Source organism: Brachyhypopomus gauderio, chromosome 21, assembly GCF_052324685.1.
Source record: "Brachyhypopomus gauderio isolate BG-103 chromosome 21, BGAUD_0.2, whole genome shotgun sequence".
Classification (NCBI taxonomy): domain Eukaryota; kingdom Metazoa; phylum Chordata; class Actinopteri; order Gymnotiformes; family Hypopomidae; genus Brachyhypopomus; species Brachyhypopomus gauderio.
The window spans coordinates 469,400-495,428 of record NC_135231.1 but is presented as its reverse complement, the minus strand read 5'-3'; the positions used below and the strand labels follow the sequence as shown (position 1 = coordinate 495,428).

Genomic DNA, 26,029 nt, shown 5'->3' with positions numbered 1-26,029 from the left:
TCTAAATATCTAGTTAGGACAAAACTAGAGTGCTCAGTGAACTAAGTTATAATCACTGTAACTCCGGAATATCATCTGTAGCGTCTTTATGCGTGTGCAAACGAGGGAACTCGGAATTCGCCACAACACGTTCGTTTGAAAAAAATTCTCCGTCGTGCCTGCTGCTTGCATGTTTTAAATGAAATTGAGCATTGAGTATTATTACCGATTACAAAACGCAACAGGCTCTCAACAAGATGTGCGATGCGGTGACATGTCAGTCATCTGGGGGGGCACTTGGGGTGGCCAATCAGAATTCAGGGGGGTCCAGTGCCACCCCGGCCCCTGCTTTGGCTCCGCCTATGAGTGGATGACCGTGGGACCCTGTGAAAGGATTAGGAACAGGTCACTCAGGATGAGGTTCTTAAGCAAGGCGAAGCGTGGCTCCCAGGATAGATCTTCGGACCGGCCGAGTCTGATAAAAGCGCATCCGTTTATGAGCAGGGAAAAGACGGTAAGTGCCACAAAGACGCAAATCAACGTCAGTACTGCTGTCTCAGACGGAAGGATAGACCGGAAAAGACAGCTTCCTTGGCCCGGCCTGGCTAGACTTTCAAAAGTAGTCGCGTTGTCGGTCTCCGTTAGTTTGATACACGGATCGGTGTGATTGAACCACTTGTCAAAATCCATCGTTGCGCTTGTGTCTCCACCGAGAATAGGGTGCGCAGGAAAAGTTCGTGTGCTAGTCTGTAAGCGTTCTGTTCATTTCTGCGCTTGGTGTGCGTATGGTTTCTTGCGATGTACTTAATTATTTATTTTGATCTGACGTGTGTATGATTTATATGGGATAGGGCTACTCTCCTGAAATAGTTTGATGGTTTACAATTATGTACGTCTTTGTTAGTGTTACGTTGTGCTTTATTACAGTTTTTGACGACTGCTAACGTGTGTTTGTCCAATCTGTAGTCACATTTTCAAAACTCCAACACAGTGAACACAACATCAGTTTTCAGTGGCAATACTATTAGTTCAATTCATGTTGTTATGGCACAAAATGCAGTCATTTTACATGTTTTATAATGCTTAAATTTTCTATACACACAAGGTTATCCAATAACAAAATTCTGGATCGTTTTTGTCTTATTTACAATTGCTTGTACACAGCATGCCAAAAATGAAAACCTAAGGTTCAAAACCTTAAATATCGTATAAAATGCCAAGTTCTGCAAAAACAAAGGCAGCTGAAAAGTTATTACTGTTGTACACATTTTTTGCACATATAGATCAATGAAATAAAATGAAGTACAGTAATGTACCGGGTCAGAGAGGAGCAAATATAACAATTTGTCCTGCAATCTCAAGTGCTGGTTTGGTCCTTCACAAATGCCAGATTGGTCCCTATAACAGTGACCTCCTTCTTTCGTTTTGAATGAACTCTACCAACAACTGGTTCCAGAAGCAGAAATGGAACAGGTGGGAGGAAACACGAGGACATTTGTGATGGGACAATGTAGCATTCTGTCATTCTCATGTCATCACAAACTGGTTTATAGACCATCCAAGAGTGATGTCCCTTTTCCTCCCGCCCTACTCGCCTTTCCTCAACCCCACTAAGGAACTTTTTTCAGTCTAGAGGTGGAAGGTGTATGATCATCGGCCCCATGACCAAATGTCCCTCCTGAATGCAATGGATCCCGGCTGCAGAGACATTTCAGCTGAAGACTGCCAGGGGTGAATAAGGCATACCAAGCTTTTTTTTCCCAGGTCCATGGCAAGGGCCAACACCAGATGTGATGTGGATGAAAACATGTGGCCAACTGCTGAAGGCCGTTTAGATTAGACCTAACAAGACTGTTCAGTTTTGTATTCTATTTTTCCCCCTTGTGTGGCTTTTTTTGTATATGTGTATTTTTTGCACATATGGGACCATGGCTAATTATGTTTACAATTACGATAATTATTTTTTGGGTTAGGCCACAATTTACAGTAATGTCTCTAATACAGTAAAATATACCCTTTACTGTAAAACTGTTACTGACTCCTTTTTTGTCTAATCTACATTCCATATAGTACCTAACAGTAAATATCACTCATTGTGTAGACAGTATGCTCCCAAAAATGTACATTTGAAAAAAAAAGTCCAAATGAAGCGGATTACAGTAAAAATGAGCTGACTAAGAAAACAACAGATGTTACTGTAAAATGTCTGTTTGCTGGGAGAGGGTAAAATATTTAATGTAATACTGTTTCTGTATTGCCATCAAATGTTAGTTTTTTTTACAGTGGTTGTGCAGTGATTGACTATGTTAATCTCGAAAAGAGAATATGTGCTAGTGTTTGAAAGAATGATTGGATACTGAACCAGGTTTGCTGTGTTTTAACAAAGTTGTTTGCATTGTGAAATGCAGAGTTGTTATTTAGTTAAGAAAATGCGCTTTTGAACACGATATTAACTATTTGGCTATTTGTGTGAGGTCAATGTGTTGCTGTGTTTAGAGTTTTGACAATGTATCACAAGTATTGGGAAATGCACGTTAGCAGTCGTCAAAAACTGTAAAGGTTTCCTGTTTATTTACGGCGTGAACGACTTCAAACCATTTAGATGGATGCTATAAGCCGCTTAATGAAGACCAACGTTTTTTTAAGTTAAAATGCTTTAAGAAACATAGCTGACATGATTTTAATGTTATTTAATAGCAATTATATACTACCTTTTACATCGCACTGTCGAAGAGTTTGAGCCACTGTTGAGCTCTGCACTTTCTGTTGGCGGTATCAGCAAAGCGAATATTTCAAAGTGCACGCTCCTCTCTGAGCCATTAGGCTACTGTACACCTGAGATGATACGTTTAAAACGGCACACGTGGTTTCTTATATCTTCTTACGACAAGAGACTTCTTAATTTAAACAGAACAAAAATATGTGTGAACGCTTAAAAAACATAGCCTACTTATTTATGTTGTAATTGTTTTAGGAGGGTTATTTTGCCTTAATTCGCTGTTTACAATGCTGTAAATTTAGGATATTCTCGCAAGACTCACAGGATTGATCTTATACATCTTTAAAAATTATTAAATACAACAAATAATAATGTTGTATGCAAGAAAAGCTTTGTGTAACTTCCTTTCATCTGAGAAAGCACCCAGGATTTGTGTCACTGCCCTGATTACACGGCTTACTCGTACACACGCTCTCGCTTTCATTAAAACATGAAAATAACTTTTTTAACTTTATAAAAACGCATGCACACTGACCTTGTTTTAACAAGAAAAAGTGAATTATCATTCTGATAAATTAAAAATTGTTTCTCATGGTGAGCTCATGGTGAGGGCATAACCTCTAGAGAGATGATCTATGATTTATATGTAAGAACTAGTCTTATTTAATTTTTTTCTTACTGTATTTTCTAAGTTTTTTTTCTAAGTAATTGTTTTTATTTTCCAAGTCATTAATGAAGTCTGGAAAAGTTACAGTTTTGAAATCACATTTGTCTGAGTACCCTATGGTAAAATATGATTCTCTTTCAAAAAGACGGTGCATCTTTCAAATTTTGTCGCTTTTTAATTCCTTTCACGATTTGGATTTGTTTACTGTAAATGTGGTGCAGTTCAAGCTGAATTTGCGAATCTTGAAATTTTCAAAAATAATTTTGTCAAACGTCAGAGTGTGAAGTAGCCTTATATATGGATGCAACAAACAAACAAACAAGAAAAAATGTACTGCATATTCTTTGTTATTATCCTTGTCTGTAGCCATCAGAAAATGGTCCAGATAGCCCTAACTCTTGGCCCACCATTAAGCAACTTCATGGTATTAAGGGGGGCAGTTTCAATGTTGGAAAGGACAGCGGGTTTTGAGGAGGAGTCTAGGTGAGGGGGGGGGGGGGGGGGGGGGTTCCTAGCTAGGCTTCCCTTATTTAGTTTGTACCACGTCTCAAGTTAGCTGCCAGGGTCCAGCTGTTCCCCTTAAGAATGTCTAAGAATAGAGTGAGGAATAAAGGTGGAATATGAAAGAGAGAGAGTGAGTGAGTGAGTGAGTGAGTGAGTGAGTGAGTGAGTGAGTGAGTGAGAGAGTGAGTGAGTGAGAGTGAGCGAGTGAGGGTGAGTCTGTCATCCAGTTGGTGCTGTCAGTCTCCTGCTCATAAGCATGTTGCCTGTGTGTTTTAGCAGCACTAGCACATGCACATGGTGCCAAGCTACACTGAAGTGGGCTCTTGTGATGACAGGTTGCTCAATATCCACTGAATGAGCTAGTTATCCTAACACTGCATGCTGCATGAATGTTTAATTTAGCGTTTATGTGTTTTCATCAAATGCACGCTACTGTTAACATTTGTTTACACTTTAGTAAAATAATAAAAGGGAATGTGCATAATTTGGACCCTTCCAGATACATTTCTGTATTATTATAGGTGCCAGTGTTAAATGGTAAAATGTAATTTTACATTATATGATCCTGATTTGTTCATGAACTCTTTTCAATCATAAAGAATGGGTCTTGATTAAGTTAACTGGGTTAGGTAAGCACATACAGTACTGGATCTAAGTGGTGAAAACACAAAACACTGAAGGTGTGGAAGGAGGAATCACACATAAAAGTATAACCATTAAAAGAGAGTTTCAGAAGAAACTGAAACCAAAATGAGGTTTCATAATTCATTAAAAGAAAACGTGATTCAGTCACATTCCCACTAGAACATGGTTAAGCTATTAAAATGGTCCTTAGTCATTGATAAAAAAAAACAAAACAAAACTCAGGAATTATGAAATGCATGGAAAAATGATGGGAAGTATGAACCGCCAGTGACCTAAACATCTGTCATCACTAGGGTTAGAGTTTCATATTTACAACATCTTCTCTACATAAGTGTGGCTAAAGGAAATACCACTTCATTTTAATATAAGAGTTGTAAATGAGAGTTTTTAATATAAGCCCAGATCACTTCAGCTGTATTGTCAAATTAACATAATTCAAAATTTATTAAATTACTTTTACAGTGTGAGATTTTAATGGGCTATTTTTGCCTAGACATATTGATTTCAATATATAGTGTTGCAAGGTAACAATGCTGTGGATGAAACGTTAAACTTACTTTTCATATTTGCTATGGCAGACATACTAATTAGAATTTGTTATATTTGTTATTATTTGTTATAGTCTCTGGATGAAGATGCATTTGCAAATCCACTGAATCTTTATCTAAGATTACCACATTCAATCAGACAGCATTAATGGGCACGTGCAGAAGGAGACCAACAACAGACAAACAACTCTTTTGCTGAACAATATTAAATTAAATAAACAATTAAGTATTGTTGAGGACCAACGCTCCTGTGATGACGTGTTTCATGTGAACCTTCACTTGATAGCAGAACTGCAGTGAAACCTAGCAGCAGCTCCAGAGACGCTGGGAAGCTCCTGTATGGACAGCTGGAGTGATTGGTAGATATGGTGAAGAGATACAAGCATGTGTGTAATGCCACACATCATGGCCCTCTACCACTGTGTTGCATGAATGTGTGTGTGTGTGTGTGTGTGTGTGTGTGTGTGTGTGTGTGTGTGTGTGTGTGTGTGTGTGTGTGTGTGGGTGTGTGTGTGGTTGTGTGTGTGGGTGTGTGTGTGTGTGGGTGTGTGTGTGGTTGTGTGTGTGGGTGTGTGTGTGTGTGTGTACATGGGTGTGTGTGTGTGTGTGTGTGTGTGTGTGTGTGTGTGTGTGTGTGTGGTTGTGTGTGTGGGTGTGTGTGTGTACATGTGTGTGTGTGTGTGTGTATGTGTGTGTGTGTGTGTGTGTGTGTGTGTGTGTGTGTGTGTGTGTGTGTGTGTGTGGGTGTGTGTGTGTACATGTGTGTGTGTACATGTGTGTGTGTGTGTGTGTGTGTGTGTACATGTGTGTGTGTGATGGCTAGTGTCCATCTGCTACTGGAATCTGCATTTATCCTCTGCTAAAATAACCTCTTAGTGCCCCTCACCCGCTTTTTTTTTTTTGATAAATGGCATAGGGGTCCTTGTCTTGTCCTTTATCTAAATATGGGGCAATGAAGAGTTCTCAGTGGAGGCGATGAGCAATGTGATAAAGCAAGATGCAAGAGAGGGGTGGTGCTTTGATGTAGCCAGGCCAGACATTGGTCAATAGTTCCCAGATTCAAGCTTCTTACCCAATCCCAAATGTTTAGGAAAAGGTAGACTTAATGGGTGGATATTTATTGGGTGCACATCCCTGGTTAACCTGTGAGACAAACAGATCCTGTTCTTTGTTTTGATCTCCTCTGATATATACGGTGACCAGGCCTTCACCATGGTAAGATCACTTTGGTTTACAGCATACTGGAGTTCTTAGAAATGGATGAGGAGCTTTTAGAATAATTAGAGCAGATATAAAATAATTACATTTAAAATGTGTTTTTCCCTTTGAGATGGTTGTCAAGGTACTGAATGAGAGCATAGGATGGTCATGAACATTTTGAACAGGATCTTGTTTTGGAGATTGTGTTACATTTGAAAGGTTCTTCTTCGTGCATTATTTTCTAGTTAGTTGCTTTGTAATGTGCCCCCAGAACATTTATATCCTGTCCTGAATATTCAACATTGGTCCTCTCCATTCCTGTATTGTCTTTGTGCTGAGAGTATAGGTGCTTATTTGTGCTATCGTGGTGGAGGATCACATTTTATTTAGGTGTTGTTCATATATGTGTATATATACATTTTCTTGTGATGCTCAAACATGTACTGATAACATTGTGTGAGATCATGAGGGTGGAGACATTATACATTGATATGCTACCATAACTCCAGAGAAGAGTGTTGGATTGTTCTGTAAGCTCTTCTCTTCATGTAATGCAAACATGGGGACAACGTTAGTATAATTGCATCTTCCATTTTTAGCTTGAGAATAACTTGGTAAACAGAGGAACAATAGTGAAGGTTAGTGTCCTCTTGACCAGCAATGTGATCCAGACACTCAGTTTTACTTTCATCCTGTTTAAATGCTGTCTGCAAGGAAAATATTCTGGAAAGTCCTGCTTTTGAACCCAAAATTGATTTTTATTGTGTAATTTTGTTGGTTGGTGTGTGTGTGAGAGAGAGAAAGAAAGAGAGATAGAAAGAGAAAGGGAGAAAGAGATGTAGAGAAAAGAAGAAACAGAAGGAGGGGGTATACTTTGACATTTGTGCTGTGAATTGCGGAGATGATAGACAAGAGCACATATGATAGGATGGAGCATTATCTTAATGCCAGCCTACTCCTGTGACAGTCCTCAGCTGGCTGCGGTATTAATTAGAGCTATATTAGGGTGCTGAATAAACACTTGAAGCATGGAGTTATAATCTCTGGCTTTTTTGATCCCATGTATATTGAGGGATTCCTAATCTTATAACACATGATACTCTCTGGTTTATATAAGAAACTCCAAAGGAAAATAATCTATAAGTATATGTCATTATGAAGCAAGTAAAAATGAGGATGAAACGATATCTAACCATGCCAGTTTAGGCAGATTAGAGAATGTATGGAGGTTTATTGGGTGGCTAACATAACCTTCAGGTGTTAATGATCTGTTAGATGTATGGATGTAGTGTAGCGCCACTGTGTAATTAGGTCCATTGAATCTGATTGTAATGGTCATGCTCTGCACCACGAGAAACCTTGACTGAGAGCGTAATATGTCACCTTGGTACACCTTTGAAATTATTGGATTCAGGAACTACATATTTGAAGTATGTTTGTACAATATGAGAGCTGATTTCTCATTTGCCATATTCAGTGTTACAGAATAATTGATTAAAATATATTTTATTCCATTTAAATGTTCCACAATGTTTTGAATTACAGGTTTATACCACTGGGCACCTGTAGTGATTAAGATCAGTGCTTATTCATCTTATAGCGCTATACCCATTAGTTGTGAGAGCAGTGGGTTTATATCAGAAGAGTAACCAGCCAGTATTACAAGTTTCAATCAGAAGCTCAAACTCCATGCATCTTTTGGTAGATATTCTCTCTCTCTCTCTCTCTCTCTCCCCCCCCCCCCCCCCCCCCCCTCTATAGCCGACTGAAGCCCAGACTGATGCACGCTCCTTCCTCAGTGATGAGATGATTGCTGGTGAGAATATCAGCATTATTTTAGCTCTCCGTCTGACATGATGAAAGAAGGCAGAAAATTTTATATTTTATTACAATTTATTCTTTACTAAGATTACCTAAAAGGTTCATAGAGGATGTAAATGGAATAAATCAGTATATTTGTGCATATGACAACAATACTGAGGACACATTATTTACCACCTCTATCTCCATCATCACTTAAAATAAAAACAGATCCCCATCTCATAATTTACAGTTCGCTCATGGCCTAAAAATATGGCATCGGAGTGCCTTGTATATTTTGTCATGATATGACCTGATATTTCTTACTACAGAGTTCAAGGCTGCCTTCGACATGTTCGATACTGATGGTGGCGGTGACATCAGCACCAAAGAGTTGGGAACCGTGATGAGGATGCTGGGTCAGAACCCGAGCAGAGAGGAACTGGATGCCATCATTGAGGAGGTTGATGAGGACGGTATGTTTTTAATGCAGAAATCGGGTACCAACCCTGTGCAGATCTAGGAGACCCCAAACCCCCAGCACCTGTTCTTCATGCGCAGGGTTAATTACACCCTTTACATTCTATCCCCTCTCCATCATCATGAAATGAGCGTGATGTGTTGTCCAAGGGAGCGGCACCATCGACTTCGAGGAGTTCCTGGTCATGATGGTGCAGCAGTTAAAGGAGGACCAGGCGGGCAAGAGCGAGGAAGAGCTGTCTGAATGCTTCCGCGTGTTCGACAAGTACGTCACTCACAACAATAACAGTAGAGGTCACTGTGTTGACCTGTCCAGTTCATTCAGAAAGGGGAGCACCGTTAGAGAGATCCGTATATCTTAGGATATGATCCAATCCAGTGGCAAACATTCAGTCTGATATCCTGTGCCCATCAAGGCATATAGCTGTGTGCTAGAACAGCAAAGTACTGTACTATGTTTATAGGTAACAAAATGTACTGTTTGTTGTTTTGAAAACAAACATAAAGGCATATAGAAGCTTGCTTTTGAGCTTATATGGCTTTTGTCTCATATACATCATCGATGTTCAATACATACAGCAGGTTTTGTAGCACTGCCCTCAGAGAATATATCTGACTATCTTAGATTCAGAGAATAAATTTGACCATCTTAGATTCAGAGAATATATCTGACTATCTTAGATTCAGAGAATAAATCTGACCATCTTAGATTTAGAGAATACATCTGACTATCTTAGAATCAGAGAATAAATCTGACCATCTTAGATTCAGAGAATAAATCCGACTATCCTAGATCCTAAATAGATAGACAAAAAGGACGAAAGACAAACAAGTTAGAAAAACAGCACTTCAGTATTGTAATCATATAATTTTGCTGAATTACATCTAAGTAGTAGCAGATGACTGAAGTCAAGTCAAGATAACTTTATTGTCAAAAATCTATGTAACAAGGTTAACACAGAAGTTTGAAATTGCGTTTGGCCAGTTCCAATGTGCAGTTTAGCAACATATATTGATAATCACTCACTAACTCACTTACACACACACACATACACACACAAGCAGTGCAAATTAACATACTGTTACAGAATATTAACATAGTAATACACACACACACGCACACACACACACACACACACTCACATACACACACACACACACAGTGTGCAGTAAAAAAACAAAGGCTAGACACACACACACACACACACACACACACACAGTATGCAGTAAAAGGGCTAAAATACTAGACAATAGGTAGGTATACATACATACACATAGCAGCAGAAAGGACAGTCAGTGGTCAAGTAGTTGGATGTAATATGTCTAGATCCGTGGCGAAGTTAACTCCTGATATGTCCTTTGTACTGCTATGGTCTCTCAGTCCAAGTAATGTACTCCAGTTGTACTTGATTCTTGAAGGAGATTTTGACGATAAAGACAACGTATTTAACACAAAAAGCACATCGCTATCGGGAGCTAGCATGGCCGCCCAGTACCATCTTTAATCACTCCCTATTAATGTTCGTCGTTCAAAAGCTTTGTGGAAAGGACATGTAGGTCTCCCTGTTTTAAAAGACTCTCAATTGATTATAGAAACAGGCTCCTTACACAGATAATGAAAATAGCTTGTTTACTTGCAAATAGCTTGTTCTTGTAAACTGAAATACATTTATTTGAAGGCACATTTAATAAGGTTATCTCGAGTGAAAATGTTGCCATAGCCCACATTCCACAATAACAGCGTCTCATTTTGTTTAATAAACCTTAATTAGGGAGCTAATTTATTTAAAATGTCTCTAAATATGTATCTTGCTGAATGAAAGTTTAATTATGAAACCTGAGTACACAACATTTTACATTAAAAATAGCATTCCAGTCTACCATTAACAAAAATCTAGAAATATCAGCAACTAAACTGTTTAATTTTTAAGCCTGAAATTGTATTTTTTTCATTACTGTGATGTATATTTAGATTTTAAATAAGCAATTTCAGGGGTTCTGGTTTGATTAAGATTCTGGTTTGATGAGCTTGACTGCCCTCTTTGGTCACCATAATACACAGGAATGGAGACGGCTTCATTGACCGTGAAGAGTTTGGTGACATCCTGCGTACCACTGGGGAACCAGTGACAGAGGAGGAGATCGATGAGCTTATGACAGATGGAGACACGAATAAAGATGGCAAAATTGACTTTGATGGTAAAGACTGTTCACAGTCATAGCCAGTACTCTTCTTTCTTTATTTTTATTTTTTGACATTTTAATTTTTCTTCTGATTATACAGATTGCTGTTTTTCTTTATCTTGTTCTCATTCTTTCTGCACAATTCTGTGATATTGCAGAAAAAAAATTATTATGAGGTCAAACATAATGTGTTTGAAAGTTGTTTTACAATAATTTCATAACATCTTTGTAATTTTCTTCTTTTATTTTTGTCCTAGAGTTTCTAAAAATGATGGAGAACATTCAATAAAGATTCCACATTCCATCCTTTTATCTCTGATCCTCAAATAATGAAAAAACAAACATTGGGGAAGACAATATGGAAGAAAGTCAGTCCCATGGAGAGGTTATAGAAGAAGGCTTATACCACAGACAATAAGAATATGGACTGAGACCACAGGCAATATCCTTCTGGAACTCTTTTGGCCTGTGGAAATATCTATAAATAACGATCCAAACCTTTTAAGTGGAAGTAACTGTGGCTGTAAACCACACCCACCCACCCCTCTTCAGACCCCAGCTGTCCCCCTGTGTCCCAGCTCCTTCTTAAGACATGATCTCCCACCTCTTCAAACCTCCTGCCTACATTTTCCTATTTGCTCCACCCTGTAGTGTTAAATAATAAAACAGCCTCAGTTTGCCTTTATGTCTTGTTGTCATGGTAAAAAAAAGTCCATCCCTCTATCGATCATAGCTCATATTTTTGTGGATTGCATGAAAACCCGTTTATACTCAGTTATTCTATTTTGACAAAGTGGTTGACATATTTGCTGCTTCTGTAATGTATGCTTTACCTTATGACAAACATTTCATGTGGCTAAACTCTTGAGAAGCGTCTAAGTGGCACTCTCATGTGCATTCTCAGCTGCAGCTAGAGAACACTTCGAAAGAGGCTGAATATCCTGTTTCTAGAAACCTATTCCTGAGTCGAAGGTGATCGAGCACCCCTCCCACCTCTTTCACTCCCTCACTCTCCAGAAGCTCCAGCCCAGCCCTGCAGGGCTTTTGGATGGTGATGTTCCCTCTGTCGTGCTGTCCTGAGCAGCTCTGCGTTTCGTCCAGTGTTTCTCTGCTTCTTCCCCACACATACTTACCTACTTACACTGGAGATGCTTTGGGGATCTTCACTTTGCATATGACCATGTGAAGAGATTACAGCTCATCTCTTCGCAAAAGAGCACACTGGACACAACATAACAGGAACAGCACACTGGACACAACATAACAGCAACAGCACACTGGACACAACATAACAGCAACAGCACACTGGACACAACATAACAGCAACAGCACACTGGACACAACATAACAGCAACAGCATAAACCGTTGAGACAATTTTCATCCAAGACAAGAAGAGTGGAGGAAAAAAACAGTCATATTTGCTCTGGTGGTTCTTCAAGCTGACGATCCGTACGATCCTTTGACACTTCGAGGTCTTAAACTGACGTGGGAGGTGACTCGAACACCATACCAGTGCAGTAATTGCAAGCTCCAGAATGGTGATGCCAAAGTGAGACATCACAAGCCAAATGCAACACTCAGGAGCGTCCCGGGACTCTTGATGAGCGAGTGTTGGGCTTAAGAGCAGGGTGCCATTGCTCCTGTTGAGAAAACCACCTTCAAATTCTCCATTTAAAACACTGTGCTTCTGGTGTGGGGCATAGAGTGCTTTATCTCCTCCCTTTCCTCACCCCATTTTTAAGCAACTGTTGAAACCCTCCCCGCACCACACTCAACACACAAGCACAGACACACACCACAAGTCTTCCCTCCTTACATTTCTCCAATCCGCGTCCTTAATGTTTCTTCACTCAGGAAACATGCACCATACATGGAGTGTCAGGTCTGGGCTGTCTGGGATATGGGCTACCTGAACTGCTTTTTTTGTTTTTTGTTTTGGAAAGGGCGGAGCATATCTTGAGACACCCTCGCACCGCTCAGGATCGTTTTGCTATTCAGGGAACATTGACGTTCTGCACGACAGCACTTTTCTTCTGGGGTTTACGGTTTCATGCTTGTGACATGGGGTTAAGCACCTCCCCTGAGTTAATCTTCAGCCAAAGAATATTCTACTCAGGGTGTTATTCGCGTGAATTTCAGTCAAAATGCTTTAAAGAAAATACATTCCATAATTTTAAAAAAGGATCTAACAGACCACTATTAATAAGTCTGGTCAGTGTCAAAAGAAGACTTTTCAGCATAAAAATATTTTTCCATCTTCCTTCTATGGTGGATAGTTCTTAGCTTGCATATATTATATATATATAGTTCTTAGCTTGCATATACTGGTGCAGTTGCATCGTGTAATTTCTTGATTTAGTTGTAAACATATTCCACGCCATTTGTCACCTCTGAATGGAGCACTTGTAGTAAGACGTTGTAACTTGGGTCTCATGGAATAATTATTGTTAGGTCAGAACTTTTACCACAGTTATTACCACAACTTCTGCATCTTAAGCTCCTCGTTTTATGGTATTTTTCTGCAGGAAGACAAAAAATTTATGGTCTTAAAATTTCCCTGTCAAAACGAGATCTGCCGTTTTACAGGATACCATTGGCCTGACAGTGCCTCAGAACCCTAAAAGTTCAACATTCTAATTCTGGGAGGGCTGTGAATGCAAAGGGGCGTGTCTTCGGTGACCTGTTTAAAGTGTGTCTGAACTCTCACTTGACGTCTAGTCTATCTGTTGAGGTGCACACGGATTGACCACTCCTTTGGGCTTGTTTGGTGGATAATAGTGGGAAAAACTAATCCACAGACATGGTAAGAGATCAAATAATCCTGTTAATTAAAGCATGAAAGCAGAAAAATATATAACTCTATACTAATGCTAGCGGTATACAACCAAATATTTGCTATTCAAATTACATATTTAAAGTATCTAAGTAATTCATGAAAGTTTAATGACGAGGCATGGACATATTCAGTACATTGGATTATCTAAAATTAATCTTACAATTACTTAAAAACTGAATGAAGACGTTATGAAGAATGAAGAATGAGGAATATTCGTGCAATTTAAACTATCTCAGGAGATATTGAATAGACGTGTTATGCATGAAAACATTCATACTATTTAGACCCGCTTTACAGAAAAAAAACTGTCTAGCCTTATTTTTAGCCCTGCAGGCTAACACGATTTCTTCAAGATCATGTGTGTAATTCATAATGTCTTTTGCATGTGAGCAGCAGTTATTAGTAGTTTAGAACAACATTAGTTAGTTGTATTTGAACAGTCATTATTTTTTGCGGTTATAATGTAGCAGCATGGAAAGCCAAACTGGCGGGGAGCCAGTAAACTTGGAGACGGATGGTGACCCGCTATCTGATCCGGAGTCCGTCAGCAGTGTTTGTGTGGCCGAATTACATGCTTAGGCGACACATTCCGCGAGTTATATTTCGGAATTACCATGTAGAGTCACTGTCCGGGGAGATAACCTGCTGATCCTTAAAATAGAAGTAATGCACCAACTGCAGTGCGCAACTGCATGGAAAAGGCCTCCGCGTTTTAAATCAACGGAGGGACCGCAATAAAGTTTATATATAAACTAAAATGGTAACAATAAAAATAACCAATTATCTCGTCGATGTATGGTGGCAAGGAAATATGATTACGGAATAATATTAATTGCACATTTTAAGCAGCTGTTGTGTTTCGTAGACTGACGCGCAACAGGAGGCCCGCTCCTACTTGAGCGAGGAGATGCTTGCCGGTAAGAGTGCGATAAAAAATTACAAACATTACTTTATAATTTGTCCAATTTATACATAATAAATATGTACAAAATATTGCATTTCTGTAATAATTTTTAAGTTCTCTGATTGACAGAGTTCAAGGCTGCCTTCGACATGTTCGACACCGATGGTGGCGGCGACATCAGCACCAAAGAGTTGGGTACCGTGATGAGGATGCTGGGTCAGAACCCAACAAGAGAGGAGTTAGCTGAGATTATAGAAGAGGTCGATGAAGACGGTACGTGGAATCATCCGTGGACATTTGTGCATCCATATGAATGAATCCAAAATGATTATACACCGACAAGAATGTTATAAAATGTAAAAAATATTTTATAAAATGTATATAAATCTTAGGCAGCGGAACTATCGACTTTGAGGAGTTCTTGGTCATGATGGTGAGATTGCTAAAGGAGGACCAGGCCGGCAAGAGCGAGGAAGAGTTGGCAGAGTGCTTCCGCGTGTTCGACAAGTACGTCACTTAAGACGCTCGTGCGCACTTTACTTCGAAAACGACACCACGACGATCCAGTACCCGACACGTTTTTTGTCCACAGGAACGCTGACGGCTACATCGACAGAGATGAGTTTGCCGAGATCATCCGCAGTACTGGTGAGGCTATCACAGAAGATGAGATCGATGAGCTTCTGAAAGACGGAGACAAGAACGCAGATGGCATGCTGGACTTTGACGGTACGTTGCTTGGTGCATAGTAAAGCGTCACTGAAAGTAATGCCTTTTTAAAAAGTCTGTGCGTTGTACATGATATATTAATGATGCTTATACCATGGGAAATATTTATACATTATGAAAGATGACATAAAAATGCATCACTTAAATTGGAGGATCGCACCAATTTAATTGCTCACTATGATGCTTCGTTTTATTTTATTTTTTAGAATTCCTCAAGATGATGGAGAATGTGCAGTAAAACAGAGACTCATGGACATTCCTGTCCCCCTTAACCCCAGTCAACTCAAACCATAACCCTCCCTTTTGTCCGACATATGGTCCGATGCCACTCCTCCACCATCTTGATAAAGCCATGCCGCTTCAACAGACATACAGACAGGCACCCTGGTGGGGTTTGCCAAGGTTCAGCACACAACGATTGCAATTCTGAGGTTCGGTTGACCCACATGTTCCTGCAAGTCCAGAAGAGCCAAGCTGTGATATGTGGTTCCCAACACCGTCACATGGCGGTGCTCAGAACATCGAGAACACATATTGTGGTAGACCCCACATTACTGGGCGTTTTAGTCTAGACTTAGACTAGATCAGCAGCATGTTATCGCTGCTTAGACCAAGGCTAAAACCATAACCCATCATTGTATTTAAGAACAAATGCTTGAAATAATGGAATAAAAAATCCAAAAACATGCTTGTGTTTAGTTGGTCTAATGTTTAGATCTGTAAGCTATTGTTCTGAGGAATATATCAATAAAGTTTTTTTTTCTTTTTTTCTTTCCCAGTGTCATTGAACAAATTACTACTTATAGTACAGACAGACAGATAAACAGACAGACAGACATAGATCAACTTTTCCCTTTTGTCCCAGCTCAATACATGACATACTGGTTATTGAGGCTTATTGAAAGGGGCAGTATTTTTTGCACAGTGATCTTTCTTCAAGTTATGAAACAGCCATGTTACTGCCACCTATGGCGCATTTCCACTAGGGCCTGCTTGGCGCGGTACGGTTCGATACGGGTCGCTTCGCAACGGAACGGTACGGTCGCGTTGTGTTTCCATTACAATGGTGAACCACCCCAATGTGGGTGGAGTCGCTGTTGGCGCGCGGGTTGTAGTGTCGTGACATCATTTGTATGCGACCACAACACCGGCACAACACCCCTTAACAAATAGCATTATTGTATCTTATTTATCTTTATCTTCATTATTGTATGTGGTTGCTCTAATTATTGATAATAATTTGGTATTACTCAAACAGGCTGAACACACCCTGCATAAAAAGCATCAGTCATACAATCAAATGAAATCAAACTTTATTATGAAATATAGATATTTAAAGTACAACATATGTAAATAATATAGTTATAGTTTTAAAAAGTGCAAAAAGCAAATATATACGTATAGCTTTATATGAAATAAATATTTATAGTACTACAAGCAACATTTTGTGTGCTTTTACTGGCGTCTGTCTCGCATGGTGTTCACAAGTTCGCCAAGCACCCCGAGGAAAGCCCGGTTGAAGGAAACATTTTCCGCCAACTCCGCTCGCCTCGTCAGTGGAAGGGGAATCTTGAACGTAAAAAATAACAAATATTAAACACAAGCATTCCCGTGAAAGCAACAACAATATAGCGTAACTGCACAAAATGTGTAGCACGTCATCGCTGCTATGGCTACAGCTAACTAGCAACTAGCAAGGCTAAGAGCTAGCTATTGTACAGTAGTGACTGTGGTGGTAACATTAACTACAAACACAGCTCTAAATTCCTGCGTTTACAATAGATGCGTTCATATTACGTTCATATTACATCTTTTACGAGCCTAGTAGTAAAACTGTGAAATCACAATACACTCACCATTCTCCGTGGCCTCCAGCACCGACATCGCCGTGTCCAGCACGTTTTCTCTTCCGTTACTGGCTGGCCGGTGACCGTATATGACATCCATTTGCTGGAACCATTTCCAGTCTTTGCGGTTTGCTCCGCTGCGTCCGTTATGGTCCTTCACCGCCCGGTAATCGCGTTAAGCTTTTTTAGCTTGGACCGACCGGCACTGCTGAACGGACCGCTGGTAGCCATGAGTGGCCATTAGCGCGGAAACCTCGCTAAAAACCTTTACATTTCTAGTGGCCCCGTCCAGTTCGCCCTGGATTTTTTATCGCTGATTATTAACAGAAAGGTTTGTACGTCGGCGTTTGACCAGGGAACAGACTTCGCTCCTTGGGTTTTAAAAATGGCTGAGGAGTCCATAGCATAGCGGAGGAGTCGCTCTCCTGACGCAACCTGTGACGACACTCCCTGGCCAATCAGTGTCATGCTGTCCCTCCACGTCACAGAACTGTACCGCTTCGGAACGGTTAGAACCTCGAGCGAGTCGGTACGAAAAAAGTACCCAAAGGGGCCGGCTAAACGGGTCCTGGTACTAATGGAAACACTCACAAACCGTCGGGAATCGAACCGTACCGTGCCAAGCAGGCCCTAGTGGAAATGCGCCATAAGTAATCTAGTTGTTTAGAATTTAGAAACCCTTATTAGTCCCGCAGCAGGGAAATTCAGAATTGTCCTCTGCATTTAACGCATCTATGCTGTACATACACACTAGTGTACACACATGCCCAGAGCAGTGGGCAGGCCTAGCCCTGGAAAGCTAAACTGCTTTTAAGTGAAACCTTGATGATTGCTTTTGATACACACACACAGAGAGAGAGAGAGAGAGAGAACAAGTGAGCATGCAAAAGAGAAAGGTAGTAAAATCATAGTATACTATACAAGTTTTCCAGAGACAGTCCTTTAGACGTCCTTCAACAAATGTGAAAGCAAAGTGGAAGTTCCTAGAGTACATATATGCTGAGTGAGCCCATTTCCTGCATTATTAGTAACATTATCAGAGTTCCACTTGTGAATTATTAGGGGCTGATGACCTAGTTCAGATTCTGTGAAATGTCAATATTGGGGAGAGAATTCTAAGAAATCTATTTGTAAGCCTTTTAATTGAGAACACATATTAGACAAACATTTTCTTCGTGCTTTAAATGTGTATTTTATTGGTTAGTTGTAAAACAAGATCTACAGTATTTTACTGAGACACTCACCAGTAAGTAGACTAATATGATCAATGTTTCTTTCCAATTTCAAATTTAATTTTTCGGTAAAAAAAGAAAGAAAAAACTGAGAAAAATACTTCCAATTTAAAATAAACAGACATATTCTTCCAACATGGACAGGTTTACACGCAAGTCATTGACCACAGACATGCTTAACATTTTAACTTCCAGCACATCCTATGTGATGGTTTAGGAGCCATAATTTGCCTCATCAAACGCTTTGCGCGCTCTCTTTAGCTCTTCGTTCATCGTCAGTAGATCTTTGACCCTGGCAAACTTTCTTGGATCTTTCCGAATGAGGAAAACTATATCCTCCACCTGAACACGTCCTTGACGTCCAATGGACATTGCTTTGTGGGTCATCTCCGTAATGAACTCGATCACCAGATCCTCGAGTATGTCCACTGACTCAGTGTAAGGATTCTGGTCGTCTCCAAAGCCATACATCATGCAGCGAAGTTCTTTCGAGAAAAGCCTCTTTCTTTTCCCATGACCTGAATCTATGCCATTCCCACCATCATCCACATCCTCGTCAAATCCTGGATCGTCATCTTCTTCCGCCATATTTGTGCTAGGAACGGCTATAATTACGGTTGCCTTTCAAAACGTAAAAAGAACCAACAATAACGGTTAGTTAAAAACACAGAATAATACAGTGTCTGTACTCAAACAACCAATACTATAAAAGAAACGTGTGCCGTTTGATGAAGCATAAGTAACTTACCAAATTTCAGTGTAAACAATGCACTGACTTCAGTCACACACACACACACTGGCGCTGTGGTAGGAAACGCCGCTAGCTAACGACCCACTTCCGGCTGCACTTAGGTGAGCTGCTGTGAACAGCGCCACCTACAGCGCGGGGTGTACACAAAATACAACGCGACTGACGGTTTCAACGTGACCACTCCATAAAAAAGTCTATAAAAATCCTAATTACTAAAACCAAAATACAGACAATAACAGAACCATTTCTGAATTTCAATTAGAATTTATTAGAGATCGGTTTTTAATAGTAGGCGATGTTTTTTATAGTTAAAGTTTCAGGATTCCCGGCGTGCACCGCATGTCCACGTCAGAACAACGTAGCCGCTGCTAGTGGAGCGGAGCGACGCTACAACATGGACCCTGTCCACACCGGTACCTACGTGTCATATATCCGCATCAGTAGCTGCTTTTAGTGTTCCGTAGAAGAGAACAGTTATGGTAACATAATTGTGTTACTGCAACCAGTTTCTTATTGTACAGGAAAATGTCACAAGCGAGGTAAGAACATCTGCTCAAATAGGTGATGTTGATCAGATAGGTGGACAACACTTTCAGTCCTTGATCAGATCGTTGACTACATTACACTGTTTCAGAGAATGACAAACGCAACTGCAGCACTGGACATTTTATCTTTTCGCTTTCTTGCTATCGACGGTCAGCTTCACACATCTGCGTACAAAGTTGTCTAGCTACCATTCTAGTTAATGTCATCAGTTTGGTAACACTGTTGTATGTGGCTGATCGTGTTGCAGAGTTCAAATCAACAGGTTAGATGGATTATCTTCGGCTGTCGTGGTGGTTCTTACAGTTGCCTTCTTGTGTTAGTTAGACATCGGACTCTTACCCGGAAACCCTGGAAGTGCCCAGACCGAGGGTGCCATCATGACATGCCCCCTGCCCATCGCCTTGCGCGCTCTCCGCAATGTGGGCCTTGTCGTTTTCTACTATATCTTCTCTATTGGAATCACTTTCTACAACAAATGGCTCATGAAGGTGAGGCATATGCAATTTCCTCACGTTTTCCTTCTTTCTTTACTCTGTTCTTGATGGGAGTCATATTTTCAGTTGTACTCAGTGTGTGTGTGTATGGATCTCTGTGTCTCCATCACTCTCCCCATGTTCCTAGGGTTTCCATTTCCCGTTGTTCATGACGCTGGCTCATCTCACCATTATATTTTGCCTGTCTGCGTTGACTCGCCGCGCCATGCAGTGCTGGACACGGAAGCCCAGAGTCACTCTCAGCTGGAAAGAGTACCTCTACAAGGTGGCACCAACAGGTTAGATAAACGCACATGCTGGTTGTATTTTTCTGGAATATAAACTCGCATTCGCTCATATTTCGCTCGCTCATAAAACGGTGGTTGAGGTAGGTATGATAAGATAACTGACCTTATCGCACTGAGTGTATACAGGGCAGAAGTCCAAGCCAATCTATGTGACTATGTGGCATGTTTAGGAGTTGTTAATCTACCGACAGCTTTTGGTTTTGCAGTCTGAAGAATGTTGTCTGGTTTCAGCATAATTACACATCAAATGGCAATACCTGGCATGGCCAACAACCTTATTTTTGTGTCCATTAATTAAAATTTTGTCTCCAAAAGCTACACATCTGTATTTACATCTGTGACAGCTGCCAGCAGTTTTGAAAAGCTGTTTAACATCTTCAACATCTTTTAACTTTCAGCACTGGCAACTGCACTAGACATTGGCTTATCCAATTGGAGCTTCCTTTTTATTACTATCAGTCTGTGAGTATGACTTTGCAAGTATGCTTATGTCCTGAGGGGGACAGAGAGAGTAAACCAGTCGCTCAGCCTTTTATATAATGAATAAGGATAAAACATCACGGACATTGTGGAAAGGTCTCATCAGCTTGTGTCTCCTGCAGGTACACAATGACCAAGTCTTCAGCCGTCCTTTTCATCTTGTTTTTCTCCCTGGTCTTCAAACTGGAGGAACCGGTGAGATGAGACCTTTATTTGACTTGCATTGCTCCATTGAAAGCTCCAGTGTTTTAGTGCAGACATTTCTTGATGTCGTGGATATCTGACGTCTTGATCTCACTCCTCACTGGAGAGGGATTCGGTTCATGGGGGCTATTGTTACCCACCGGTATGTCTAAAGCATGCCAGCACAGGGTTACCAGTAAGGGAACATCTCAGCATACTGAGAGTACTGCTCCTTCACATGTGACTTAAAGATCTGAAGCACTCTGCTGTCTTTTCCAATTAAAGTCAGGCCAGTGGGCATTTACACCTATGAGTACAGATTCTAAAAGTGTTTGGTGAAGTTAGAGATCTGATTCATATTTGTTATAGCCTAATAGATTAATATTATTATGATTCATTTTATCAGATACAGTACTTTATACTTTAAACTCTACAATTACAAATATTACACCTTGAATTTCTGAGAAGGGGTTTTATTCAGGGTTATGGGCACATTTGCCCTAGAATTTCTGAAACCAATTATCTTGGCTATTTATATTTCATGAGAAAGTGTGCTATTCATTGTTCTTAGTGTACTGTACAATCACTACAATTCACACTGAATGTTTGGTGGCCCACTTCCTCTTCAGCTTAAGCAATGACATTGAAAACATTATTGTGAAAGAGGCTTAAATGCTTCACAGCTTGAGGCCTCAGCTCACACTGTGAAGATTAGAGTTTTAGGGCACTTTTACCAGAGGGTCTACTTTGCTATTAATACTAATGGCTTTCTGGAAAATGTCAAAAACAGGTACTTGGAGCTCTGCATTCCATGGACGTGAAGTGCAGTAGTCGTGTGGTAAAATCATGATTGAAGGCATGCAGGTGTTCTCCTGCTGAATTGGTGTTACGATGTTATGAAGTTTTCTTTCATCATTTCGTTTTGACAGAACCTGTTTCTGATCCTGGTGGTGGTGCTGATAGCAGGGGGCCTGTTCATGTTCACACTCAAGTCCACGCAGTTTAACACGGAGGGCTTCATCATGGTACTGCTGGCCTCTTTCATCGGGGGGATCCGCTGGACCCTCACTCAGGTCCTCATGCAGAAAGCAGAGCTCGGTCAGTATGAGCCACTCACAGGGATGAGGGACACTAGAACTTTGTTTGTTTGATTGACCATTCTTTAATGACCCAATTATAAACACGTTTGTGTTGTTTCTTTTAGAATGTGTACGTTCTGTCTTCTAATGCCTTCCTACAGGGCTCCAGAACCCCGTTGACACCATGTATCACCTGCAGCCGCTCATGTTTTTGGGTCTGTTTCCCCTTTTTGTTCTGAACGAGGGTAAGTCAGGTAGTTTCTCTTCCTTATTCAGGCTTTAATAGTTGCTTCTGAAGTATTGTATCTCCACTCACGTGTGTGTGTGTGTGTGTCTCTGTCTGTGTGTGTGTGTGTGTGTGTGTGTGTCTCTGTCTGTGTGTGTGTGTGTGTGTGTTTGAATGAATGAATGAGCAGGGCTGAGTCTGTGCACCACAGACAAGCTGTTCCGGGTGAGTGAGCTCCAGCCGCTGCTCTCCTCTGTCCTGGCGCTGGCTGTGGGCGGCTCCCTGGCGTTTGGACTGGGTTTGTCAGAGTTCCTGTTGGTCTCCCGCACCTCCAGCCTCACGCTCTCCATCGCAGGCATCTTTAAGGTGAATACCCATTCACTGCAGTTGGGCTGAAATGTAAGAACTCTATCATTGCAAATCTCACTGGCTTGCTATTTCAATTCCTCTGAATAAGCATGGTCTGTAGTGACAGTGTTCAAGTTTTCAACATGGCTTCACTTGTTTAAGGGTGTAGACTAAATCTGATGTTGCACAGATGTTCTTGAGACTGAAGTGAACGTCATGCAGTCCTGCTTCCCTTTTCCTGAGTGAAGGAAAGGGAGTGACTGCCCTCTACTGTTTGTAATAAGCACTGCACATTTCCTCGTCTTCCTTGGAACGATTGAGTGTGAAAAGAGTTTCAAATAAAAGTCAGTAATTTTGTTCTGGTGAGTCACTAACCACAAAGATTTGATGAACTGGAGTTTAATTTTAATTTTCCTTTGCACATGGTGTATGCAAGCATACACCATCTAGCAGGTTTGTTCTGGGAAGACATGTAAACAGTGGAAATACTGTGCATATGCCATTAATATCAGTGCTCTCAGTCTCGACATTACGGTGTGACATTTTGTTTTCGGTGTAAGGGAACTCTTGCTGTCCGAGCACATGCCTGTCTGAGGTCACAAGAACACAATGGTTTTTTTCTACTATTACTTATTCAGGATAATATGGACCCTGCAGCGTTTTTGCTCGTTTTTAGTAATGTAAGCATTTTAATATTCAAGTCACATAACTGTATGGTTTATGAAGAGAGTGGCTTCCTAACATTTGAAGATCACACACTCGGAGTTTCATTTAGATCAAATCAGATTTTGGAACAGTTTTAGAGATCTTACTCTCAAGGTATTAACTAGCGGCAAAACCTGAGGAGTCATTTAACTGTAGGCTTTATGGTCAAAGGAAGATGTTTAAGATTCACAAACTCAAAATCTAACTAACAGTTGTAGAGTAGAAAAGGATCCTAATGCTCTAAATATATTTAACATATTTATTTTCCCAATATTTCCTAACGTTTGGGTTTTTTGTGTGTGTGTGTAAAGATGTAAAGTGTCCTTGAGATCATGAATGGTGATATATAAATAAGACTTATTATTATCAATAAATACCCTATTCACACTTTATTTATTCATCCCTAACACCTAATAATAATGCAGACATCCCAAAGGTACGGTTTTCCACTACGTTTGAAAAAGCACCAGATCTTTGAACTATTTCTATAATAATGTCAAAGGTTTCCTTCTGGAGTGTGATACCAAAGTTATTGGTATCATTATTGGTAAATTATTAGAGGCAAGCACGTACATGGAAGAAAGCATGTTTTCTCAGTGGTTAGATGAAATCACATTTTTAATTAAAGATTATTTTTCAAAGAAACAAAAACAATAATGAAGGATAAATGCTTAAGATGAATGCTAATATAGACTAGAAGTGTAAAACTGATAGCTTTAAAGCATTAAATATTAATTTGTAAACGTCCTATGTAATTCATCCTTCCATTTAACAAACATTAAATAATTAAATTGAATAAATATTAAATGAATAAAATAAACTTTCTTTAAAACAGTTTACAGAGTCCTTAACAGAAAATAGTGAATACATAGAAGATAAAGATTATTATATCCTCATATCTATCACCACAGGAAAGGAATTTGCCAAAAACAAATGTTGCAACAATTATAATTGTATGGTCATTCTTATTATTGCTCTTATTTTTGCATTCTTACTATTTTTTGTTGTAGATATAATCCTGTTCTTAAACAAATGCTACTGTTCAGGATCACTCATGGATGGTTTTACACCCCCTCCCACGTGTGTGTACAGGAGGTTTGTATTCTACTGTTGGCAGTAGAGTTTCTGGGAGACCGGATGAGCCCGGTGAACTGGCTGGGCTTTGTTGTGTGTCTGTCTGGTATCTCGCTGCACGTGGGCCTGAAGATGCACTACAGCAAAGGTAACTTACGTGTGTGTGTGTGTGTGTGTGTGTGTGTCACACACACCTCACCCCTCCGCCTGAGCCACTGGCATTACCAACGTAAATGATCTTTCTTCCTTCAGAGGGTTATTCTCCACTTCATCACTTCTTCTGTCTTAGGTAACGGGCCGACATTAAGATTGCTGCCGGGTGGTCGGGACCACCCAGAAATGGAGCTCCCTCTTCTTACCTCCAGAGAGGACGTGTATGAAGAGCAAGATGATGAAGATGACCACTGAAAGGCGAATATAAGTTTGTCAGTCCCCAAATTTAGAAAGCAGGAACAGACTCTGCGCGTTGTGTCAGCTGCAGGGGCCTTGATGGTCCAGTAGAACACAGACGCAGTAGCACGTGTGTAGTGTCACGGTCAGAAGCTTTTAGAAAGCTTGGTTGTTCAGGTCTGTAATACTGTGGAGCAGTGGTGTGAGGTGCAGAGACCTCTGTGATCCCAAGCAGACGGAGGGACCACTGCAGAGGCAGTTTAGTAGCTGAACATAACCAGGTCTAGTTCAGGACTTTACACAGCAAAACCGCCTTTACAGATTCCTGCATCAATTAAAGGTTTTCATATCACATGGATAAAGTACTGAAAACTGGGCCACCAATCTCCTTGACCAGACTGAAAGATGTATATACAAAATTACAAGATGGAACATTGTGGGTTTTTTATTTTATTTTTTTATTTTATACAGATCACAAATGTTGTGTTTTAAACAGTGTTGGTAGCACATTTGAGTTGTGAGTTGTATTGAGTTGATTTGTAGCAACAACACTAGAGTTTATTTATTTGGGTTGTGCAGCCAGAAGCAGGACGACATTCTCAGTCAGAACTCAGGACCAATCACCATGTGGCCTTACACATTTGTGTTTACATAAGCACTACTGCCTGCTTTTGCTAAGTGATGCTATTTTGAGAAGTAGTAGTAATAGTTTTGGTAATTATGTACTGAATACTAATCAACTTTAATGACTTTAAATAAAGAACTTGACCCTTGTTTCCCCACTACCTGAAAACAAATGTGTGAACTACACGCGCTCCTCCCAACAACTCGGCTCATGTGTTTAAATCATGGCCAGTTTTCATCTCTCCCCAAGATGCAGGACAGTGAATAAGGTGTATTTTGAGATGCAGGACAGTGAATAAGGTGTATTTTGAGATGCGGGACAGTGAATAAGGTGTATAAGGTGAATTTTGCAAAAGAGAGTTTGCAAAGATTTTATCCTTAATTTGGTTTATTTGTAAAGGTTCATCATATTCATTATTTACTGCTACATTTCTGAGAAGAACATCTAATCTGTCTAAAACTGAAAACTAAAAGGTTTACTCTTCCTCAAATGCAAGAGAGCCTTAAAATATCTTCCAAAGGAAAATATTCAATTATGTTTTGTTAATTGATATAAAACTATTTTAT

The 26,029-nt window shown here is 40.2% G+C and overlaps 4 protein-coding genes across 7 annotated transcripts; 3 read left to right on the top strand and 1 right to left on the bottom strand.

Annotated features, from left to right (window-relative positions):
* Positions 1-368: 368 nt before the first annotated feature.
* On the top strand, positions 369-11,411 carry LOC143484868 (troponin C, skeletal muscle). 2 transcript variants are annotated; one of them, XM_076983878.1, is made up of 6 exons: positions 369-493; positions 8,024-8,078; positions 8,395-8,538; positions 8,693-8,807; positions 10,605-10,741; positions 10,984-11,411. In XM_076983878.1, the coding sequence occupies exons 1-6, from the start codon at positions 395-397 to the stop codon at positions 11,013-11,015; spliced, it is 582 nt and encodes a 193-aa protein (XP_076839993.1). In that variant the 5' UTR covers positions 369-394; the 3' UTR covers positions 11,016-11,411. The 2 variants fall into 2 exon arrangements, with proteins under 2 accessions (XP_076839993.1, XP_076839994.1); XM_076983879.1 differs by lacking the exon at positions 369-493 and adding an exon at positions 6,148-6,277.
* Positions 11,412-13,380: 1,969 nt separating this feature from the next.
* On the top strand, positions 13,381-15,884 carry LOC143484869 (troponin C, skeletal muscle-like). Its single transcript, XM_076983880.1, has 6 exons — positions 13,381-13,530; positions 14,429-14,480; positions 14,597-14,740; positions 14,860-14,974; positions 15,060-15,196; positions 15,403-15,884. Exons 1-6 carry the CDS (start codon positions 13,528-13,530, stop codon positions 15,432-15,434), a joined length of 483 nt encoding a protein of 160 aa, XP_076839995.1. The 5' UTR covers positions 13,381-13,527; the 3' UTR covers positions 15,435-15,884.
* A 2,335-nt stretch (positions 15,885-18,219) lies between these two features.
* On the bottom strand, positions 18,220-19,166 carry taf13 (TATA-box binding protein associated factor 13). The gene is made up of 2 exons (XM_076984622.1): positions 19,024-19,166; positions 18,220-18,896 (listed from the first exon to the last, which is right to left on the bottom strand). Exon 2 carries the CDS (start codon positions 18,861-18,863, stop codon positions 18,489-18,491), a length of 375 nt encoding a protein of 124 aa, XP_076840737.1. The 5' UTR covers positions 18,864-18,896; positions 19,024-19,166; the 3' UTR covers positions 18,220-18,488.
* A 206-nt stretch (positions 19,167-19,372) lies between these two features.
* Positions 19,373-25,620, top strand: LOC143485256 (solute carrier family 35 member C2-like). Of its 3 annotated transcripts, none has more exons than XM_076984619.1 (10): positions 19,373-19,565; positions 19,897-20,060; positions 20,194-20,344; positions 20,752-20,815; positions 20,956-21,028; positions 21,946-22,114; positions 22,257-22,340; positions 22,512-22,687; positions 24,467-24,596; positions 24,738-25,620. In XM_076984619.1, the coding sequence occupies exons 2-10, from the start codon at positions 19,950-19,952 to the stop codon at positions 24,854-24,856; spliced, it is 1,077 nt and encodes a 358-aa protein (XP_076840734.1). In that variant the 5' UTR covers positions 19,373-19,565; positions 19,897-19,949; the 3' UTR covers positions 24,857-25,620. The 3 variants fall into 3 exon arrangements, with proteins under 3 accessions (XP_076840734.1, XP_076840735.1, XP_076840733.1); XM_076984620.1 differs by having other exon boundaries at positions 19,893-20,060; positions 20,278-20,344; XM_076984618.1 differs by having other exon boundaries at positions 19,893-20,060.
* The last annotated feature ends 409 nt before the right edge of the window (positions 25,621-26,029 follow it).

What these genes read in the sequence shown, in the direction of transcription:
- LOC143484868 (XM_076983878.1), top strand. Translation starts at nt 395, where the DNA reads ATGAGGTTCTTAAGCAAGGCGAAGCGTGGCTCCCAGGATAGATCTTCG. An exon ending in TTATGAGCAGGGAAAAGACG is followed by an intron (nt 494 to 8,023) that starts GTAAGTGCCACA and finishes CCCCCTCTATAG; the next exon opens with CCGACTGAAGCCCAGACTGA. An exon ending in CAGTGATGAGATGATTGCTG is followed by an intron (nt 8,079 to 8,394) that starts GTGAGAATATCA and finishes TTCTTACTACAG; the next exon opens with AGTTCAAGGCTGCCTTCGAC.
- LOC143484869 (XM_076983880.1), top strand. An exon ending in GAGCGAGGAGATGCTTGCCG is followed by an intron (nt 14,481 to 14,596) that starts GTAAGAGTGCGA and finishes TCTGATTGACAG; the next exon opens with AGTTCAAGGCTGCCTTCGAC. An exon ending in TGGCATGCTGGACTTTGACG is followed by an intron (nt 15,197 to 15,402) that starts GTACGTTGCTTG and finishes TTTATTTTTTAG; the next exon opens with AATTCCTCAAGATGATGGAG.
- taf13 (XM_076984622.1), bottom strand. Translation starts at nt 18,863, where the DNA reads ATGGCGGAAGAAGATGACGATCCAGGATTTGACGAGGATGTGGATGAT.
- LOC143485256 (XM_076984619.1), top strand. Translation starts at nt 19,950, where the DNA reads ATGACATGCCCCCTGCCCATCGCCTTGCGCGCTCTCCGCAATGTGGGC. An exon ending in CTTTTTATTACTATCAGTCT is followed by an intron (nt 20,816 to 20,955) that starts GTGAGTATGACT and finishes TGTCTCCTGCAG; the next exon opens with GTACACAATGACCAAGTCTT. An exon ending in CATGCAGAAAGCAGAGCTCG is followed by an intron (nt 22,115 to 22,256) that starts GTCAGTATGAGC and finishes GCCTTCCTACAG; the next exon opens with GGCTCCAGAACCCCGTTGAC.